The following is a 22,661-nucleotide window of genomic DNA, read 5'->3' on the forward strand; positions in this document are numbered from 1 at the left end:
CGGGTGAACATCACTGTGTCTCTTACACTGCACCCCTAAAACTATATATATTTAAATACACAAAGTTCACTAAGAATAATCAAACAGTACAGCTGATCGTAATGGCTCGTCATTGCCATCGGATGCTAACTATTTGTTACACAGAGATTTCAGATGGCTGCATCACATTCATATTGTCCTTTGGATATTTATAGAGGTTCATTTGGAGGTCCTTGATAATTAAAAAAATAAATAAATAAAAAATAAAACACAAGAAATAGGAGGCAGTGGCTATGAAGCGCTTTGCAGTGTTTACATTTGCCACACAGACACATATATACATATACACCCCCATTCTGACTGTGCGACTCCCCCCTGCACACCACGCGGCCGTGCCTTTACCAGGGGAGACCCTCGGGGACCCCTGTGCTCCCCTGACTGTGTGACTCCCCCCTGCACACCACGCGGCCGTGCCTTTACCAGGGGAGACCCTCGGAGACCCCTGCGCTCCCCTGACTGTGTGACTCCCCCCTGCACACCACGTGGCCGTGCCTTTACCAGGGGAGACCCTCGGGGACCCCTGCGCTCCCCTGACTGTGTGACTCCCCCCTGCACACCACGCGGCCGTGCCTTTACCAGGGGAGACCCTCGGGGACCCCTGCGCTCCCCTGACTGTGTGACTCCCCCCTGCACACCACATGGCCGTGCCTTTACCAGGGGAGACCCTCGGGGACCCCTGCGCTCCCCTGACTGTGTGACTCCCCCCTGCACACCACGCGGCCGTGCCTTTACCAGGGGAGACCCTCGGGGACCCCTGCGCTCCCCTGACTGTGTGACTCCCCCCTGCACACCACATGGCCATGCCTTTACCAGGGGAGACACTCTGAACTGTTTATGTAAACCATTGGTATGAAAAGTTGCACTGCCATGGTTCTGAAAACATAGGTCAGCATTAAAAAAGTATAGCATAGCTGGAAAACTTAATCTGGTGCAATTATAGATATCGAATGACAAGCTGACTGCGTCGGCCCCTGTGAATGAAGAGACCAGGACAGGAGGGAAGTGGATGACCAGCTCACCTCAGACACTCCCAGTTTTCTGCAGGCGTCGATGAAATTCTGCACATTCCGTCTGCTTTTGGCAGCGCTGATCTTTGGCTGAAGGAGAAACAAACAAGCGAATGAATTCCAGTACAGACGCAGTGGTGTCGTGGAGCCGGCACGCAGCTCCTCTGCGCTCTTCTGTAGGCAGCTCCGACATCCTCGCTCTGCCACCTGACTGACACACTGACAAGAGGGAGAAAGACTCACCACGGCGGGGGAGGGCACGTGGATGATGGAAACGCTCCGTGGCCTCACGTGGTTGGCCAGCTGGCAGAGGGTGGCTCCGTTTGAGAGAGCCTCGCCCAGATCTTCAGGCAGCGAGCGCCGTAACCTTGATTCGAGGGTCTGAAACACAGACAGAGAGAGAGAGAGAGAGAGAGAGAGAGAGAGAGAGAGAGAGAGAGAGAGAGAGAGAGAGAGAGGAAAGAGAAGAAAGAAAGAAAGAAAGAAAGAAAGAAAGAAAGAAAGAAAGAAAGAGGAGGGAGAAAGAAAGAAGAGATAGAGAGAGAGAAAGAAAGAAAGGAAAAAGAGAGAGGAGGGAGAGAGAAAGGAGAAAGAAAGAGATAGAGAGAGAAAGAAAGAAGAGAGGGAGAGAGAAAGAAAGATAGAGATATAGATAGATAGATCGATAGAGAGAGAAAGAGGGGGGGAGAGAGAGAGAGAGAGAGAGAGAGAGAGAGAGAGAGAGAGAGAGAGAGAGAGAGAGAACTTAATAAAAGACACGAACACGTTACTGAACCACGGCAAAGCTACACAGAGCTGACACAATCTATCCAGCCTATCACATCCAATATGCAGTAAAAGGAGTTCTTTCTATAGGGGGCTTCGCAGTGGCAGAGGAATAGGCGGTACAACTGCACAGAAGCCCACTGACTCAGAGGGGGAAAAAAATAAACACTATCCCTCACATAAATATCTGCAGAGGTTACAACCTTCATATTCGTATCACTGACTCAATGATCCTGCACGACTTACTACGGGGAAAACTCTCCTTGGAGTGGAGTCCAGAACTCCTACAACGCCAGGAATTGAATATTGTTAAAATATTAAAACACTTGACTTGGCATGTTTTATGTTTACACACACACACAAGTGTTGCGTTAACGTTTGGAGGGGGTGACCACACCTTTCTCTTCCTCCGACACTGCTGGGGCAATGTTTTTTTTTTTTTTTTTTTAAATGATCACTCTGCGATGCGGGACACAGCACAGGGAACGTCATGAGATTTTAATATAAATCCAGTAAACAGCTTCAATAAACTCAAGTCCCACCTTTCTGAGCTGCGCTATCAACTCCTTCTCTTCTGGCAGGTGCTCCGACGAGCTCTGTGACCGGAGTCCTGACTTTGAGTCACAGATCCCAGTGTCCACCAAGGAAGTCACTGAACCTGTAAGATTAATGCAAAAAACAGACACATGGGAATGAGACTCCTGTTGCACAGCGGTTTCACCCATTCCAGGATGTGAGCTTGATTAGCCACAGTGTGTGTGTGTGTGGGTAACAAGCTCATGTGTGTGGTATTAAGCTCGCAGTAAAACCTGGAATGGATCAAGTTGCTGTGCAATGGGGATCACATCTCCATCCCTGAATATACAGAGAACCAAAGTCATTGTATTTATCTTGCTCTTAATTGTATTATGACTTCTACTGTGATTCTTGAAATGTATTTTTGTTTACGACTGTAAGGTCGCCCTGGATAAGGGCGTCTGCTAAGAAATAAATAATAATAATAATAATAATAATAATAATAATAATAATAATAATAATAATAATAATAATAATAATAATAATAATAATAATAAGATCATTAAAATTAATCTGCTGCAATACTAAAAAAAAAACTTGCATCCACTGGAAACTTATTTTTAAAATGTTCAAAGTTGCTGCGGTCTACTAATAGTTCTGCTGTTTTGATAGGATAACACACTGGGATTACAATGCGATTACAACGGGATTACAATGTGATTACAACGGGATTACAATGTGAACAAATAAATAAAATGGGCAAGCGGTTCTGAAGACACAGGCTAGGAGGTCATCAGGATAAAACAGAATGCCTTGTTAAAAGCGCAGCGCGGAGTTTGTTTCACAACTAAACGTTGAACCAGGCAGCGTTGCTCTCGTCACGGCAGAGTGTCTGAGCTGGGACGGGTACCTGCGGGCTTCACCACGTTCCTGGAGGTGGAGCGGAACAGGAAGCTGTTGGGTTTCTGCGTGGAGCCCGTCTCCCTGGGGGAGAGGGCCTGATCTGTAACGACAGGAGAGACGAGACTCAAGAGACTCAGGGGCTGCAAGGGCTTCAGCTACCTGAGCAGCTGGGTTCAAACCCCGGGCTCCAGGGGTGACAAGCAAGAGGGGAGGAGCCCACTGGACTAGAAAGAAAGAAAGGAGTATACAGACAGAATTCAAAGACAGGAAGAAAAACAGACAGAACCGAAAAGGCAGGCAGGCAGTCTCTAGTGTCGTTTGAAGAACCCACCTGTCTTGGAGACGCTGCGAGAGAGAGTCGGGTTGACAGGGGCTTGATCTGAACTCTGCAGGAAAACAAAAGTAACAATAATTCAGGAGACAGGAGTGAGGAAGTCTCCCTGGATCACCATCTTCATCAGGGAGAGGCGACTCTGCTTCATTCCAGGTTTAGTAGGAGCAGGCACGTCAGCTACATGACCACTGGACAAGAGCTTCTCCAGGCATACACACAGTGTGTGAAGTGTGTGACTTGGCTATGTGTACAGCCACCTACACTGTATCCTCTACGCAGGGCAATTAATCTCCGGCAGGGGTAATAATTCAAATGATCAACTGCTGGTTTCGCGAATCCCGATTCTCACTTATTTCGGACTGCCTTACAGTATTAGGAGAGGGAGCTGTGCTTACCTGGCACCTCTGTTTCACAGAGTGGAGGGAGCTGCTTTCTGGTTGACCACCACTAGAGGGAGACAAAGCCCACACTGTTATACAGGCATGTACAGCAGCAGTGTCTTTTTTTTCACCATTGAAGACATTTTAAAGAAAGCGTGCCGCTCTGCGCAGCGCGTGTTCAGTCGTTTACCGGAAGCAAACTAAACCGGCTGCCAGGATCCTAAACGCAGCGCGACAGAGAGTGCGTCAATAAGGCAAACGATTGCTGGATTTAATTTTCAAGTGATAAAAAAAGATATATGTATATGCATACTACTCTTTCATGAAAACAAATTGAGATTTTCACAGGGAACTACGTGCTACACAGCAATGGGTACATTTCACAGGAATCGTGAAATCTGAGAAAAAAAAATACAGCCTTACTAACAGGTGGTAATGGAGTGTGTGAGGCAGGAGGGAAGCACAGACAGACAGACAGACAGACCACAACAAAAGCAAGGGTGTCTTTGAAAGGATTCCTGAAAACTCAGCCAACAGACGGACAGGGGTTTTGTATCCTTTACACACAGACAGACAGACAGACAGGCAGACACACAGAGACAGACAGACAGGCAGACAGAGATAGACAGACAGACAGAGAAAAGCAGAGATAGACAGACAGACAGACAGACAGCTATCAGGACTACAGTCTGTGCCGTTTCTTCCAAATCTATTGGACTGTCTATGCTGTGGTCGGCTAACAGTTCTGAAGTTTTGATAGGATGTTTTCCAAACATTTCCATGTGGAGTAGTGGTCAGGGCTCTGGACTCTTGACCGGAGGGTCGTGGGTTCAATCCCAGGTGGGGGGGACACTGCTGCTGTACCCTTGAGCAAGGTACTTTACCTAGATTGCTCCAGTAAAAACCCAACTGTATAAATGGGGAATTGTATGTAAAAATAATGTGATATCTTGTAACAATTGTCAGTCGCCCTGGATAAGGGCGTCTGCTAAGAAATAAATAATAATAAAAGTTTCCCATAGTAAAAGCACAGCAAAGTGTAATAAAGCACAGTGAAAGCATGGTAATGCATAGGGGAGCATTGTAAAGGACAGCGAGATATGGTTAAGCATATTGAAAAAAACACACACACACCAGCGTAAACAATGGCAAATGCAGAGTATAAAACATGGGGAAAAACTGCAAAAATATCATGCAAAAATAGTGAGGTCAAATTTTAATATAAGGGCAGCCCCCCTCATTCCACACACAGGCACACACGCGCACACACGCACGCACACGCACACACACGCACACACACACACGCACACACACGCACACACACGCTTGTCAGGTTACCCAGTATTTCCTGTCTGCAGTGCAGGCATTGTGCTTGCTCCAGTCTTCTGTGTGGAAGCACTAAACAAACAAGAAACGATGCAGGTGAAGTGAAGGGTCCTTCATGTCTTTCACAGCCCCCCTGCGCGCGGTGTGCTGTGATGAGCACAATCTAAACCAGACACAAGCTTCCTGTCTGAGGCACCCGTCCCCTCTCTGCAGACCCTGCTGCTGGGAAACCACTTTGGAGCGGGAATCGTTTTTTTAATACATATATATATTTTAATGTGATTCAAGTGCACACAGGTTCAGAAGCATTGGGCCATATTTTCAAAGCGTCTTGCATTGACTCCTGCTGTCTGTGTGACTGTCTGACTCTCTGTCTGGGTCTCTGTGTGACTCTCTGGGTCTCTGTCTGTGTATACTGCTGTCTCTGTGACTATGTGACTCTCTCTGTCTCTCACCAGCTGTCCCTCCTCTCTGCCCCCTACCTCCTCAGTGCTGCCTGCTGCTGCCTCTCTCTCTCCTTCCAGATCTGCAGGATCTCGGGGTGCCTGCGTTCCTCCGAGGGAGGGCTGGCAGGGGGGGCCGCGCTTGTCGAATCATCGCGGGACCCCTTGAGGGACCCCGGGAGCTCCAAACAAACCGCTGGCCTAAGAAAAGAACCGAAATCACACCCAGTTCAACACACCGACACCCCGCTAGCCAGGGCTACTAATCCAGAACTATAAAAACCCTAAATAGTGCCGGATTTAGGAAAACTGAAAGAAACTGAATAAATTCAATGACTAATGCAGGGCTGGCCAAAGCTGTCCCTTCCACGTCGGGTCTTTGTTCCAAACCCTGTTCTAAATTGTTTAACTGAACCCATTAACCTCCATCCAGACCCTGAAGCAGATCACGATCTCACGTTACCCGTTAAACCTGGAGTGAAACAGGATTCGACTAACGTTTCGACTTTTTCAATGAAACTTAAGACACTAACCCTAACCCTGAACACACTCAAGGACAAACAAACTGATAATAAAAGGAAGTAGAGCCTAATAATATATAGTTTTCAGAAGCAGGGATGGAAAATACGACTCCTATTGCACAGCGGTTTCACCCTTTCCAGGTTTTACTACCAGCTTGATTGGTCACCACAGTAGGTAACAAGCTCAGGTGTGTCATATTATAAATAATCAAACTGCTATGCAACAGGAGTCTTATTTCCATCCCTGAGAAGTTGTGTATAATGTCTCATAGCCACTTTTTCACATGCGTATTGGGAGCTCTTATACAAGTTCTTGTACAGTGTATAGCTCTGGCCAAAAGTTTAGCATCCCCCTCTATATAGAGTGAACTAATTCTGCTTCATGAAGTCGAATGAAACCTGCTGGATAATGTTACGTTAACATATTGAATTGCACATCGCTTTGTAGTTTTTACACATACTGACCAAATCTAAATGCACTAATATGGCTTCCGGTAGACTTTTGTAAAATCATTTTGTATTATTATTATTATTATTATTATTATTATTATTATTATTTACTCAATCCTAAAATTCTAGGTGATGCAAAACTTTTGTTCATAGCTGTTGACAGAAAGAAACAAATCAGCAAATAAGGGTCCCTGTTTTTTTAATGAGAAACCCCAAAAAGGTCAATATTTTCCCCTACCTGTTAATTTGTGTTTTATCCGTGGCCTCTAATTTTGGGGACAATGTTTTCTTCTTTTGTGTCTTTTCCTAAAATAAATAAATAAAGAAATAAAGAAATTAATGGTATTTCTGGGGTTGTTTGAAAGATTAAAAAAAACACACATTATTATACTCATGAAAAGGGGAGTTGGGGAGATAAATACTAAAATGTAAAATGATCCAATAGTGATTGACTCAAAATATATTTAGATTAAAAAAAAATCAGAATGAATCAGATTAAAGTTTCTGTAACTTCCCAAACATGGATACAAATAAAATATAAAAAAATAACACAAATAGCTAAAAAATAAAATTTTTAGTATAGTGTGTCATTAGTTCTCAGCATGCTCCAGAATTTCCACTCTTCCCAGCTCCCTGGGTCTGTACCGCATGCAGGGAGACCTCCCTCACCTCAGGGGGCGCTGTCTGCTGCTGTGGGCTGGAATCTGATTTCGAGTCATCTTCCTCCTCTCCGTTCAGACTGCTGTCGATGAAATCTATCTGTTCCACCTCTCCGTTCACTGAGAGAGAAGAGGGACAGAGAGAAAGGGGTTTCAGGACGCTGCACGGCACACTTCGGGGAGAATTGGGGGGGTTTGACACAGTGGCTTGGTGTTCCCCCTTTATGATGACGCAGCGAGCAACGTGGAGGGCCCCCCCCCTTACCGGAGCTTTTGGCCCCCAGCGTGTGAGAGGATCGGCTCTCTCTCAGCTGCCTCTGATCCCGCGTGATCTCAGCCATGCGAAGAGACAGATCAGAAAAATCATCCGCGGACTGAGAGAGAGAGAGAGAGAGAGAGAGGGTTCAAAATACAAAATCACAGGGTCCTACACATATCCACGTTATAAAAACGAGGAAGGCACTGAGAATGAATACAAAAAAAAACAAAGTACGGTCAGTAACAGACGTCCCCCACTGCCAGCGATAAATGAGTAAGTGACCATGAAACCGCATGTACAGAATTGTCTGTACACGCAATCTTGTCTGGGCTGGCTCCATGCACCATGATGCAGGAGACTATCAGTAACCGAGCTCTGATGCTTGGTATCTGTGTGAGTGTTTAGGTCTCAGCTTGATCCACGGCTCCCAGTGCCGTACCGAGCCCTGCCCGGGGGGTTTAACCGTTACAGTATAACCCCCTCACCTCGTTCCCTGACCAGCGCTTGCTGCCACTGTCCACGCTGTTGAACCCCGAATCCAGTCCTCCGTACTGCCGCACCGGGCAGAACTCATCCGACAGACTGCGGGAAAACAGTAAGACAAGAACAGGCTTTTAAAAATGGGAAAGGAAATTTGACATGGGGGATCAAACTGCGATGCAACAAGAGACTTAGATCCATCTTATATGAGGGTGGGGGGAGGAGGGTGAATTAAGACACAATGCATAGTGTAACCATGGGACAATAAGTATGGGAAGAATGTTAAATTACTGTGCAAGATAAGCGTGGTGAACTTTGATAAGGGCACAGTTTAGCTTCAGTGTTTTGCAGTTACACTGTATCGTGTCGACAGTACAGACGTGTCCCTTACCAGGAGGCAAAGCCAGTGGGTCGGGCCGCTCGCTCGAACTCCTCCAGCTCCTGCGCGGTCTTACTGCAGGCTTCGATGTTCAGGAATTTAAAGATGTGGACTTTACCCTTCGTGCAGATCTGCGGAGAGAGAGAGAGAGGGGAGAGCGAGAGAGGAGAGAGTAGAGAGGAGAGAGTGGAGAGAGAAAGAAGGGAGAGAGGAGAGAGAAGGGAGAGGAGAGAGAAGGGAGAGAGGAGAGAGAGAAGGGAGAGAGGAGAGAGAGAAGGGAGAGAGGAGAGAGAGAAGGGAGAGAGGAGAGAGAAGGGAGAGAGAGAGAGAGGAGAGAAAGAGGAGAGAGAAGGGAGAGGAGAGAAAGAGGAGAGAGAGGAGAGAGAAGGAAGAGAGAGAGAAGGGAGAGAGGAGAAGGGAGAGAGGAGAAGGGAGAAGAGAGAGAAGGGAGAGAGAAGAGAGCGAAGGGAGAAGAGAGAGAAGGGAGAGGGGAGAGAAGGGAGGAGAGAAAGAACAGAAGGGAGGAGAGGGGAGAGAAGGGAGAAGAGGGGAGAGAAGGGAGAGGGGAGAGAAGGGAGGAGAGAAAGAACAGAAGGGAGAAGAGAGAGAAGATAGAGAAGATGCAGAGGGTTAATTTCAAAACACGGTAATAACAACTGAGCAAACATACTCCTTTTACAAATTTTTCGTTAGTATAAATCCTTTCTTTGCTTTTTGCTTTTTAAAAGCTAAGGTTTTGCACAGATAAGAGAGACGTGCTTGGGGTTATACCTTGAAGTCAGCAATTCCACTGTACATTTACAATCTTCGCTTCCAATACCTGCTCTAACAGTACTGTAATAACAACAGCATTCCACATTCCTTATGGATTCAGCACTTCATGCTAAATTTCAAAACTGTCACATTAAGTACGTGGAAAACTACAAAGCGATATGCAACTCAATATGTTAACGTAACATTATTCAGCAGGGTTTATATGACCATGAAGCAGAAGGAGTTCATTCTACAGGCTGATGGTCATTTTTTCCCTGGTAGCTGTGCAGCCCGAGCCTACCTGCGCGGGGGGGCACTGCAGCGGGTTGTTGTCGAGGACGATGGCCTGCAGGTGGCGCAGGTGGCGATAACAGACGGGGATCCGCGTGACGCGGTTACACGAGAAATCCAGACGCACCAGCGGCAGCTCTGACAGCTCTGAAACACAGCCGGGAGGGGAAGGGTTAACGAGAGGCAGCTCGGCTCTCAGCTAGAGACATCCATCACCCTACATATATATACACACATGCATGCACACACACACTGTAGTTGTATAGTGTTTTTTTTTCCCGTTACCGTCCGGAAGCACTGTGATGTTGTTCCTCCGCACGCTGAGATCCCGCAGAGATTCCAGACTGCCGATTTGCGGTGGGAGAGACTGGATCTCATTGCAGCTGACATCCTGACAGACAGAGAGACAGGACGGACAGACGGATCAGAAGGGGCTCTCGCGTCACTCTAGACCCCGCGCCCCTTGCAGTTCTAGTCGCTTGCAACGTTCGATATTTGTGTTCAGTTTTAGTTTATTTGTCAGGCGCCTTTATTCCAAGGCCACTTGCTGGTGCCGCAGGGCAATGCAAGGTTGCAGTGCAAAAATAAAATATTTTAAAAAAAGACAGCATAGTTTAGAGTAAGTGCAAACGCTACTTTTAAAGTCTAAAATTAATTTTTTAATGTGCTTTTTTGAAATTGGTTGTAACTGGAGTGTATTTTTATATATATATTTAGCTACTTAGTTTGTTTTTAACTTTGTACAGCGTGCTAGGATGCCATAGAGTGAAGGGCGCTATGAATAGATTTGTACTGTACTGTAGTGCAGTGCAGTAGATTTTACGTGGCTCCCTCACCAGCTGTCGCAGGTTGCCCATGGCCTCGATGTTGTCTGGCAGGGCGGAGAGCTTGTTGTTGCTGGCGATCAGGACCTTCAGGGGCAGGTGGCACAGGTAGGCTGGCAGGAAGGTGAGCTGGTTCCGACTGGCAAAGAGGAAGAGAGGCGGAGGAGAACGGAGACGTTATAAACCAAGCAGCAGCCAAAACACCACATTTCACAACATTGCAGCATATTTCATTTGTAAGTGTCTCCTGTTCAAGGCAGACTGCTGATATGAATTCTAAAGGCATGGACAACTGCATTAACTATGCATTCCCCTATAAAGTTTACCTTTGTATTTTTGCAGTTTTCCCCATACTATGCATTTACCATACTTTACCCTGGTTTGTCATGTTTACTAATATACTTTTACTGTTCCGTACCTCGCTATTCTTTACAATGCTTCCCTATGCTTTACCAGACCTCTCTGTGCTTTACAATGCTTCCCTATGCTTTACCAGACCTCTCTGTGCTTTACAATGCTTCCCTATGCTTTACCAGACCTCTCTGTGCTTTACAATGCTTCCCTATGCTTTACCACACCTCTCTGTGCTTTACAATGCTTCCCTATGCTTTACCAGACCTCTCTGTGCTTTACAATGCTTCCCTATGCTTTACCACACCTCTCTGTGCTTTACAATGCTTCTCTATGCTTCACCATACCTCTCTGTGCTTTAAAATACTTTCCTAAGCATGACTATGCTTTCACTGTGCTTTACTATGGGAAACTTTTATAAAGGTTACCTTAGTTAGAATAATACTTTATAAAGCTGGCTGGACTATACTTCCTCTGCAGGGCTGGGTTTTAATTTAACTGTGGGACTCTTCTGTAAGGGTGTGCACAGAAATTTGAGTTGTCAAATACTGACAGCTTTCTTCTCGGTTCAAAGCAGGTGAACTGCTAAAGCACTCAGGAAAACAGGAAGCGCTCACTGCGAATGAGATTGTGCAGCATGCTAAGTCACATGTCACTCCTCACTGCAGACATGCAAGCAAACCACAGAGCATGTGACAGCTCAGCGAGGCCACGAGTCTCCACTGCAGACACAGCAGCAGTAAACAGACCTCTGCAGCGTCAGATCTCTTCTCTTTTTTAAAAGGCATTCAGGGAGATCATTACTGGCTAAGGATTTACACTAACACTTTTGCAATGAAATGAAATATAAAATTTAGAGAAAATGTCCAACATTTGCGAATGTAAAGACAAGATAAAAGTTGATAAAAGTTTACTAAAGTTTAACTACTGTAAAATACAACCGAGTCTTTAATGAACCTTACATTATTTTATTTGTTTCATATAATAATAATAATAATAATAATAATAATAATAATAATAATAATAATAATAATAAAGTATTTTCCCATTAAGAACATAAGAAAGTTTACAAACGAGAGGAGGCCCCATTTGGCCCATCTTGCTCGTTTGGTTGTTTGCAGCTTATTGATCCCAGAATCTCATCAAGCAGCTTCTTGAAGGATCCCCATTCACTATTTAGGTCTAAGATGTGCAGTTTCGAAAGAAACACATGACATCGCACACATCTCTTCATTTTAAAAACATGACACTTGGTACTGCACTAGTAAAAAGCAAGTTCTCCGTTTGCTCGCCTTGCCTTCTGGGAAACTTTCTCAGGCCATTTCGGCTCAGCAGTGTGTCTTCAGGGGGGCCTCTTACTGGCTGCCAAGCATGTCAGTCAGTAGGGGAAGCAGCTGATTGGTTACTGACAGGAAAGAAGGCCCTGAAGGGGTGGGGTCCTGATGTTACCTGATGTTCAGGTAGCTGAGAGCCTGCAGGTTGCCGATGCTATCCGGGATGCTCCTGGCACAGTTGTGGTACATGTTCAGGGTCTCCAGGGAGATGAGCTGGCACAGCTCCTCAGGGAGCTCCGAGAGACGGTTCTTCGACAGGTCTGTGGGGAAGAGAAGAGTGTTACTGTAGCACGGATCACAGGCCAGGACTGATACTGAATACTGAACGCTATATTACATTACACTGCACTGCACTGCATTACATTACACTGCACTGCATTACATTACACTGCACTGCATTACATTACACTGCACTGCATTACATTACACTGCATTACAGCAGGGGGCAGCAGTGTGGAGTAGTGGTCAGGGCTCTGGACTCTTGATCGGAGGGTCGTGGGTCCGATCCCAGGTGGGGGACACTGCTGCTGTACCCTTGAGCAAGGTACTTTACCTAGATTGCTCCAGTAAAAACCCAATTGTATAAAATGGGTAATTGTATGTAAAAATAATGTGATATCTTGTAACAATTGTAAGTCGCCCTGGATAAGGGCGTCTGCTAAGAAATAAATAATAATAATCACATTACACTGCACTGGAACGAAATGAAGCATCGTACAGAACTTGGCTTTTTGAAGAAGAAGAATTATTGTTAAAACTCAAAAAGGGTGCTAATTAAAAATGAGGCGTGTTTAAAACTCACAATACAGGTGCAGTCGTTGCTATTTACAGTATATATAGAGAGAGAGAGAGAGCGCTGTTTACATTCTGTTCTCAGGGGTGACTTTCAACCCAACAAAATTCCACACTGAAACAAAAACAAGGTTAGCAAAGCCAGGCAGGAGATACGCAATTTCAAATTCACCCTGAGAATGTACAGCTCTGGACAAATGTTTTGCATCACCTAGAGTTTTATGATTGAGACATAATAAAAAAAATATATAATAAATAAACAGCAGGAACATAATTTAACATCGCGTAATCAAAGAAACTACAAAACGATATCGCACAAAACTACCGGAAGCCGCACTAGAAGCACATTATTTCATGTTAGATTTCATTTTTTTTTTATAATTTAGAGTGACCAGTAATTATTTTTTATTTATCCCCCCCCCCCCCCCCAATTTGAAATGTCCAATTATGTTCCCACACAGTCCCCACACAGCACAGATGTTCTGAGGGTGTGTGAGCATCCTCCGATCTCACAAGCCTGAAGCCAGAATCGCTTCTATGCTGAGCAATCCAGAGCAGAGGTGGGAGGGCTATCGATCCCAGAAGACAGAGATCAGCCCTGCTTCTTATCCACTCTCAATATGCTTGGTTTCTGGCCAGTAGGGTTTGCTGTTGCACGATAAGTCCCTGCCGGTTTCCCATCCCCACCCCTGGGATCACCAGAGTCAAAGTGACGCCCCCTTCGGAGTCCCCGGCAAAGTTCGGCCTCTTTGCACAGCCTGGATGCAAAGCAACACCCGTCCAAGCTGTGTGACTCATCCTGCGCTCCCTGCTGGATGAGCCACTCAGGGATCCACAATTCAATATGTTAACGTAACATTATTCAGCAGGTTTCATTCGACCTTATGTGTGTTTTCATTCTATAGGGGGAGGCAAAAAATGTTTGGCCATAGCTGCCTGAATCTGAATTAATGCACTTGGGACCCAATTTGAACCCTGGTCTCCTGAGGTGAAAGGCACGGGGGTCGAGTGAACTAGCTGCTGCCTGAGCCACCGAGCTCTTAATTGAGAGAGACAGCATGGATGCAAAGAAGACTCCCATTGCATAGCAGTTTGATCCATTCCTGGTTTCTACTAGGAGTTTAATAAGACACACCTGAGCTTGTTGCCTATGCACACTGGTGGCTGATCAATCTGGCAGTCAAACCTGGAATGGGTGAAACTGCTGTGTAGCAGGGAGTCTTATTTCCAGCTGTGAAGAAAGTTGAGAGGGTGAGAGAAGAGACGGAGAGGGAGAAATGGAGGGGTAAAGAAAGTTAAGAGAGGGAGAGATGAGAGAGAGAGAGAGAGAGAGAGAGATCCAAAAATGTGAAAGGTCGAGAGAGAAAGAAAGGAGAGAAAGAAAGGAGAGAAAGAAGGAAGGAAAGAAAGAGAGAAAGAAAGAAGGAAAGAGAAAGAAGAGAGAAAAAAAGAAAGGAGGAGACAGCTTGCTCCCACACAGCGAGTTTGTGTAAACTGTGACATCGCTACTGCACTCCCAAGGACTGCCTTGAAGCGGGGCGCACAGGGCTTCCTTTGTTGGGATGTGAAAGGTTGCGAAGCTCCCATCAACACTGACTGCTCACGAGAGCGCCCAGTGAATGCCCTGTACAGAGGAGTACAGTACAGCACAGCACAGCACGGCACCCAGACTGTATACAGAGAGAGACAGCAGGCCTGGTGTGGAGAGCACAGGAGCAAACACACTGACACTCAAAACAAAACAAACAATCAGCCCACTGAAAATGTCAAGTAGGGTTTTATAAGAAAGCCACTTCACCCTGCAGTGGAGAGCAGAGCAAGTGGCAACAACAAATGAAGAATATGATCTATCTCTATCTATAATTAGACTCTATAGACTGAAAACATGCATGCGCATATTATTATGGGTGTTACGATAAGATCGCAAAATGTAACGCTGCCTCCCTCCGATGAGAAACGCGGTAAACTGCCAAATTGCCTTTTCTTAAAAACGCCCTGAAAAAGAGTAGGGGTGCAGTGACACCCTAATGTCACGACACCTATCGCGATATGCAGGTCGGGATATGACGCATGGAGGCTCGGTGGTCCGATGGTTAAAGAAAGGGGCTTAACCAAGGAGGTTCCGGGTCCAAATCCCGGCTCAGCCACTGACTCACTGTGTGTGACCCTGAACAAGTCACTGAACCTCCTTGTGCTCCGTCCTTCTGATGAGACGTCAAACAAACAAGCTCCTATTGGAAGTGACTCTGCAGCAGCAGCAGTTGTTGATGATGGATAGTTCACCCCCCTAGTCTCCAAGTCGCTTTAGATAAAAGCGTCTGGTAAATGACTATTTAATACATTACTATGATACGCATTGCGTAATTATTTTAGGGCTGCAGTGTGGAGTAGTGGTTAGGGCTCTGGACTCTTGACCGGAGGGTCGTGGGTTCAATCCCAGGTGGGGGGCACTGCTGCTGTACCCTTGAGCAAGGTACTTTACCTAGATTGCTCCAGTGAAAACCCAACTGTATAAATGGGTAATTGTATGTAAAAATAATGTGATATCTTGTAGCAATTGTAAGTCACCCTGGATAAGGGCGTCGGCTAAGAAATAAATCATAATAATAATAATAATAATAATAACAATAATAATGGTTCTCAGGGGCTACTTGTATGATGCATAATAAGATCAAATGATCATTAAAACGATGGACTATTTAAGAAATAAATAACAGTATATTCATACCAACTATGAAACACACACATGCATTTGGTGAACTACAGTGCAGTACAATGAGCCATGCTGTGCTTTAGGACTGGTAATTACAATACAAAACGATACAGACCTCTCCTGCCATACGATACATCACAGAAAAGAAAGTCGCTACACGATGGATCGCTACAGCCTTACATATTATTACACGCAGTTCTATCAGTATTCCCTCCCCCCCGGCAACATCCCTTTACACAAACCGCTCTGTATAAAAAGCATTTTATGTTCGTGGTGTGCTAACTGTATTTCTAGATCCAGTTAGTAAGGGTCAGCCGGAATTTTTAGAAAACAGACTGAAATGGTTTTGTCGGCTGTTCGCATTTAGCCACGTTATTACAGGGTGTGTGTGAGTGTGTACAGTGTGTGAGAGTGGAGGCGACCAACACTTAGCAGCTGCAAATACACTCATGGGAGCCTCTAGAGTTTAAAATAACTAAAAATAGTGCCTTCGTTTTCAAAAGACAAAATCAAACACACTGTTAAAGGCAGAATTAAACACCACTGGATGTTAACTTTTACAGTCTAGGGATGTTAATTCTTGGCTGACATTTAAACTGTTTAGAATCCTGCCTGATTAGCTCTTCTCTTTGATTACCTTACTTAAAATCAGGGATGGAGAGATAGTTAATTCAATACAGTCTAGTGTAGAGAATTCAGTGCTGTACTTGGGATCTGAGAGCCAGCTAATTCAATACAGTCTAGTGTAGAGAACTCAGTGCTGTACTGGGGATCTGAGAGCCAGCTAATTCAATACAGTCTAGTATAGAGAACTCAGTGCTGTACTGGGGATCTGAGAGCCAGCTAATTCAATACAGTCTAGTGTAGAGAACTCAGTGCTGTACTGGGGATCTGAGAGCCAGCTAATTCAATACAGTCTAGTATAGAGAATTCAGTGCTGTACTGGGGATCTGAGAGCCAGCTAATTCAATACAATCTAGTATAGAGAACTCAGTGCTGTACTGGGGATCTGAGAGCCGGCTAATTCAATACAGTCTAGTGTAGAGAACTCAGTGCTGTACTGGGGATCTGAGAGCCAGCTAATTCAATACAGTCTAGTATAGAGAACTCAGTGCTGTACTGGGGATCTGAGAGCTGGCTAATTCAATACAGTCTAGTATAGAGAACTCAGTGCTGTACTGGGGACCTGAGAGCCAGCTAATTCAATACAGTCTAGTATAGAGAACTCAGTGCTGTACTGGGGATCTGAGAGCCGGCTAATTCAATACAGTCTAGTATAGAGAACTCAGTGCTGTACTGGGGATCTGAGAGCCAGCTAATTCAATACAGTCTAGTATAGAGAACTCAGTGCTGTACTGGAGATCTGAGAGCCAGCTAATTCAATACAGTCTAGTGTAGAGAACTCAGTGCTGTACTGGGGATCTGAGAGCCAGCTAATTCAATACAGTCTAGTGTAGAGAACTCAGTGCTGTACTGGGGATCTGAGAGCCAGCTAATTCAATACAGCCTAGTATAAAGAACTCAGTGCTGTACTGGGGACCTGAGAGCCAGCTAATTCAATACAGTCTAGTATAGAGAACTCATTGCTGTACTGGGGACCTGAGAGCCAGCTAATTCAATACAGTCTAGTATAGAGAACTCAGTGCTGTACTGGGGATCTGAGAGCCAGCTAATTTGGAATAGCGAGAGCTATCAAACTCGAGAGCGTCTCTCTCGCTGTGTTTGTGGTCTCCAATGGGACTGACAGGCAGTGCAGCTCACTGACCACACTCCCTGTGTGCTGTGCATGGAACTCAGTCACAAGACCCAGGCTTCCTGCACCCAGCAGGGGGGGGGGGAATGCTAACACGCAGAAACAGCAACACAAGAGCTCTCAGAGGCCTGGCTCGCTGCCTCGCTGCATTATCACACTCTTTCCCTTCCAGTTCCACGCTGCAGTCTCATACAGCACACCCCTCATAAGTTTTCTCCTCATGGTTATACTATGCATTTACCATAGTTTGCCATGTTTTTTTTTTTAAATATGATTTATCATACCTCTCTGTGCTTTACAATGCTTCCCTATGCTTTACCAGACCTCTCTGTGCTTTACAATGCTTCCCTATGCTTTACCAGACCTCTCTGTGCTTTACAAAGCTTCCCTATGCTTTACCAGACCTCTCTGTGCTTTACCATGCTTCCCTATGCTTTACCAGACCTCTCTGTGCTTAACAATGCTTCCCTATGCTTTACCAGACCTCTGTGCTTTACGATGCTTCCCTATGCTTTACCAGACCTCTCTGTGCTTTACAATGCTTCCCTATGCTTTACCAGACCTCTCTGTGCTTTACCATGCTTCCCTATGCTTTACCAGACCTCTCTGTGCTTTACAATGCTTCCCTACGCTTTACCAGACCTCTCTGTGCTTTACAATGCTTCCCTATGTTTTACCACACCTCTCTGTGCTTTACAATGCTTCCCTATGCTTTACCACACCTCTCTGTGCTTTACAATGCTTCCCTATGCTTTACCAGACCTCTCTGTGCTTTACAATGCTTCCCTATGTTTTACCACACCTCTCTGTGCTTTACAATGCTTCCCTATGCTTTACCAGACCTCTCTGTGCTTTACAATGCTTCCCTGTGCTTTACCATTCTTTCACTGTGCTTGATCACACTTTTCTGTGCTTTTACTATAGGAAGCATCTATAAGGGGATCACCGCAAAACACTGCATTATTATGCAAGCATTAAAAGTTCTCTTTTATAGCAACTGGTGATGACCTAACGCTGGATGACTGCCAGTTGATCTTGTCATAATTTGTTATGCTTTGTGCGGGCTGTAAGAAGCAGGCAGCAGCAGGCACTGAAACTTGGCAAGGCAAGCCAGATTTCTTACTTCTTATTCAACGATCACACAATCTCATACTGTATTTTGTTACAGTGATTGTCTTTCCCTTTCCCTCTCTCTCACATGCACACACACATTTATTTTCTACCTTGGGGGGTGGGGGGCTATAAACCGTAAGCACTATAAAAACAAGCGAACACACACATACAGCCATCAGACACCACTGATACACACACACACACACACATGCACACACACACACTATCGCTCTCTCCTCACACTCCCTCCCTCAACTCTGAACTTCAAGCCCTTGACCATGTTTGCTTTTGTAGCCACACGCCCCCCCCACCCCACCCCCACTTCTTCCCTTCCATTCCCTTGTGGACTCTCAGGCCACAAATGGGGCCTTTTCCAGGTAGGCCTGAGGCCAACACTGCACGAAAAAACAATTACAAGTCCTAATATCAACCAGACCCTCCCTGACACACTCAAACACCCCCCCCCCCCACTCCCCACCCCACTCCCCCACCGTGCAGCGAGTCCAGGCTGCAAGAGCTGAACACATCTGAAAAGAAAAACAGCGCATTCCTTTTCAATTTGTTAGCTAAAACCAGCCTCATTAAAAACGGCCTCGCACTGTACTTGCCATTCTGTTACAGCTGTACAAAGGAATTTTGTAATAAGTCTTGGAACCTTCCTTTGCTGGTTTTGTTTTTTTTGTGGGGGGGGGGTGGGTTTGTATTATAATGATGCTTGCAATGAGTTGTCTTCCCTTGTGTCTGCGTTTCCTGATCCCAGGGAAAAAATGAACACGGTCATTATTATTATTATTATTATTATTATTATTATTATTATTATTATTATTATTATTATTATTAATTATTTCTTAGCAGACGCCCTTATCCAGGGCGACTTACAATTGTTACAAGATATCACATTATTTTTACATATAATTCCCCATTTATACAGTTGGGTTTTTACTGGAACAATCTAGGTAAAGTACCTTGCTCAAGGGTACAGCAGCAGTGTCCCCCCACCTGGGATTGAACCCACGACCCTCCGGTCAAGAGTCCAGAGCCCTAACCACTACTCCACACTCCTGCAACTGGCTCTGTGTCGCTCTACTCTTTACCACAGCAGATAGTGGGGTTGAACCCAGTTGAAAGCTGCAGGATCTCTGTGCCATCTGGAATCAGACTGCCTCCAAGCACGCATCAAGACTCTCAGAGACACCTTATGAAAGTGCCCCACAGTAAAAAGCAAAGTGTAGTAAAGCACAGTGAAATACGTGCACAGCAGTTTGATCCGTTCCCGGTTTTGGTGCTACGAGTTTAATAAGACACACTGGAGCGTGTTAGCGGTACGCACTGGGGCTGATCAGGCTGGTAGTAAAACCTGGAATGGATGAAACTGCTGTGCAGCAGGAGTCTTATTCCCGTGCCTGTGGTGCTCAAGTGTGTGTTGCTGGATTCAATAACGCTTTATTTATTTAAAACAGTGATTCTTAAACTTCTGTCCCAAGGCAATTGGGTCATCTGTAACCACCATATGAATCTATTATAGAAAACATATCGAAACACTGGGCAGCTGGCTCCTCTCTCTCTCTCTCTCTCTCTCTCTCTCTCTCTCTCGCTCTCTCTCTCGCTCTCTCGCTCTCTCTCTCGCTCTCTCGCTCTCTCGCTCTCTCGCTCTCTGAATTTAAATATTTTTTAAAATTAATGTCTCAATCCTAAAATTGGACACAGCTGTAGAGAAAAATGATCTATTTTATTTCTGCTTTAATATATATGTTTATTTGGCGAAATATCTAATTTTCAGAACACAATGTGCCTTGAAATAAGCCCATTTTTAATTTTTTTTTTTTTTTTGCAATGAAACAAAACGCAGTCCAGCTGCTAAGCCATTAATACCATACCAATGGCAAGCCCAAGATCACTGCAGTGGAGATTGCTCGCCAGTAATCTGGCATCGATGACTAACCCGATGTACAACAAACCCTGCATCTGTACATGGAGGTCTTATTACAGACTCCAACAGCACTGAGCTGCCTGCAAACATACAGAACGTTAATACAGAGCTAAAATTACACACACACAGTCTGATACACACACACACCGATACACACACACACACACACACACACACACACACACACACACACACACACACACACACACTGATACACACAGGATGACCTGAAAAGCATTGCAAAAACATGCATGCACCCACGCCCAGTTCGAAATATCAAGTTCCCCCATTGTTCGGAAGTATTAGGAAGTCGCTCAGTGTTGCAGTGTATTCAGCATGCCTGTGAGCCTGCTGTTTAGATTAAACACAGTGTCGTATTCTCAAAGGGATCTCGTCAGGATCCTTTTCCAGGTAAGCCTTGTAAAAAGCACAGAGAGGTGTGGTAAAGCATAGGGAAGCATTGTAAAGCACAGAGAGGTCTGGTAAAGCATAGGGAAGCTTTGTAAAGCACAGAGAGGTGTGGTAAAGCATAGGGAAGCATTGTAAAGCACAGAGAGGTCTGGTAAAGCATAGGGAAGCATTGTAAAGCACAGAGAGGTATGGTAAAGCATAGGGAAGCATTGTAAAGCACAGAGAGGTCTGGTAAAGCATAGGGAAGCTTTGTAAAGCAGAGAGGTGTGGTAAAGCATAGGGAAGCATTGTAAAGCACAGAGAGGTGTGGTAAAGCATATGGAAGCATTGTAAAGCACAGAGAGGTCTGGTAAAGCATAGGGAAGCATTGTAAAGCACAGAGAGGTGTGGTAAAGCATAGGGAAGCATTGTAAAGCACAGAGAGGCCCTCTACCACAAAATAAAAGAGTCACCAGCCCACAACAGGATGTGACTGCATCACTTCCTGCTGCAAAAGCACCCTGATCTGTGCGCCCAAACCAGGCTCCAACGCAATCGCTAGAACCTGGCCCTCGAGATCCAATCCGGTCCAGGTCTGAGATCCAATCCGGTCCAGGTTTTCACTCCAAGCAGGTTGTAATGTAGTTAACTGAAGCTGCTGAGAGGCAAGTAACCTTTATAAGGGACGGGTTACTGTACCTAGCCATGCTGCCGATATGCTGAATCACTGGGATCCTTGAAGATCCGACTTATGTTTTGAGATCGATCAGCTCCTAGGAACCGGACGAGCTCCGATCCATCCCTAGGCTTCGACTAAAAGTCTTCCTCCACGCCTGCGGTCTTTGAATCTCCCCGGTCACGCACCTCAAAATCAGGATTGAAGCACACTGCAGCACAGGGATTTCTGCTTTTGTTTCATTTCAAGTATCCAAGAAGTTTGAGTCCTGGTGGACAGGAACACAGGAACACAGGAACACAGGAACACACACACACGAACACACACACACACACACACACACACACACACACACACACACACACACACACTGTACTTTGTTGATGAGCGGGTGTGGACTAAAGAATGCGAGTTATGGGGAAAGCGGCGAGAGAGCAGTGTGCCTCGTTCAACTGCCAAGCTACAAAAGACCAGCTGTTCCTTTTCATATGGTTGGGCTCGGTGGTCCAGTTGTTAAAGAAAGGGGCTTTGTTACCAGGAGGTTCCGAGTTCAATCCCAGCTCAGGCACTGACTCGCTGTGTGTGAGCAAGTCGCTTCACCTCCTTGTGCTCCGTCCTTCGGATGAGACGTAAAACAAAAACGAGCTCCTATGGGAAGTGACTGCAGCAGCAGCAGCAGCAGATGGTGATGATTCATAGTTCACCCCCCAGTCTCTGGAAGTCGCTTTGGATAAAAGCGTCTGTTAAATGACTCAATAACAATACATTAATAATATGGTGCGTTGTTTATGAATCGCAGCGTGTTTTTGCCGGGGTCCCTGGTACTTTACGATCCAGGCTGTAATGCCGTGACTCACTGTGCTGTTCAGCCACAAAGATCTGACCACAGAGAGAAAACGGAAGCCACGCGACATGCACAAGCAAGCAGTGCAACTCCAACCAGTCCCCCACTTACAGTACAACTGCATATGCTGTGCTTAAACAGACTTATTTTTTTATTGTGCAGCCCTGTACCTTGGAGGAGAAGCCTGCCCTTCAATAACTGACGATGCCTCAGTCACACAAACGCACAGTTTGGCAGTGCCAGGGCGACACTGCCTCACACAGACAGTCCCTATTTATAAGCCTTTCCGTCCAAACCCTTGTGAAACTGCTATGCAACAGGAGTCTTATTTCCATCCCTGAATTAAATGAACGACCCAGGCTGGAGGCAATCAGACTGTGTCTGGCCAGTGTTTCATAGAAACCTCAGGAGGTGCAGTCACTCCTTTTAATTGGTC

General features: G+C 45.5%; 1 protein-coding gene across 3 annotated transcripts in view; it reads right to left on the reverse strand.

The window, feature by feature from the left end:
• LOC117404582 (leucine-rich repeat and calponin homology domain-containing protein 4-like) overlaps nucleotides 1–22,661 on the reverse strand; it is a 36,502-nt gene that overhangs the window by 5,488 nt on the left and 8,353 nt on the right. For 2 of the 3 annotated variants that reach the window (XM_059015632.1, XM_059015630.1), the window contains exons 2-18: nucleotides 12,130–12,274; nucleotides 10,342–10,468; nucleotides 9,791–9,896; nucleotides 9,516–9,652; nucleotides 8,474–8,592; nucleotides 8,088–8,184; nucleotides 7,609–7,717; nucleotides 7,354–7,463; nucleotides 6,923–6,990; nucleotides 5,753–5,914; nucleotides 5,283–5,342; nucleotides 3,960–4,011; nucleotides 3,562–3,616; nucleotides 3,238–3,330; nucleotides 2,354–2,469; nucleotides 1,290–1,427; nucleotides 1,059–1,136 (exon numbers count right to left, since the gene is read on the reverse strand). In XM_059015632.1, the coding sequence (XP_058871615.1) occupies nucleotides 1,059–1,136; nucleotides 1,290–1,427; nucleotides 2,354–2,469; nucleotides 3,238–3,330; nucleotides 3,562–3,616; nucleotides 3,960–4,011; nucleotides 5,283–5,342; nucleotides 5,753–5,914; nucleotides 6,923–6,990; nucleotides 7,354–7,463; nucleotides 7,609–7,717; nucleotides 8,088–8,184; nucleotides 8,474–8,592; nucleotides 9,516–9,652; nucleotides 9,791–9,896; nucleotides 10,342–10,468; nucleotides 12,130–12,274 (1,772 nt within the window). The remainder of the gene's footprint in view (nucleotides 1–1,058; nucleotides 1,137–1,289; nucleotides 1,428–2,353; nucleotides 2,470–3,237; nucleotides 3,331–3,561; nucleotides 3,617–3,959; nucleotides 4,012–5,282; nucleotides 5,343–5,752; nucleotides 5,915–6,922; nucleotides 6,991–7,353; nucleotides 7,464–7,608; nucleotides 7,718–8,087; nucleotides 8,185–8,473; nucleotides 8,593–9,515; nucleotides 9,653–9,790; nucleotides 9,897–10,341; nucleotides 10,469–12,129; nucleotides 12,275–22,661) is intronic. The other variant, XM_059015631.1, reaches the window with a different exon arrangement.

This window comes from Acipenser ruthenus, chromosome 50 (genome assembly GCF_902713425.1).
Source record: "Acipenser ruthenus chromosome 50, fAciRut3.2 maternal haplotype, whole genome shotgun sequence".
In the NCBI taxonomy this organism is placed as follows: Eukaryota; Metazoa; Chordata; class Actinopteri; order Acipenseriformes; family Acipenseridae; genus Acipenser; species Acipenser ruthenus.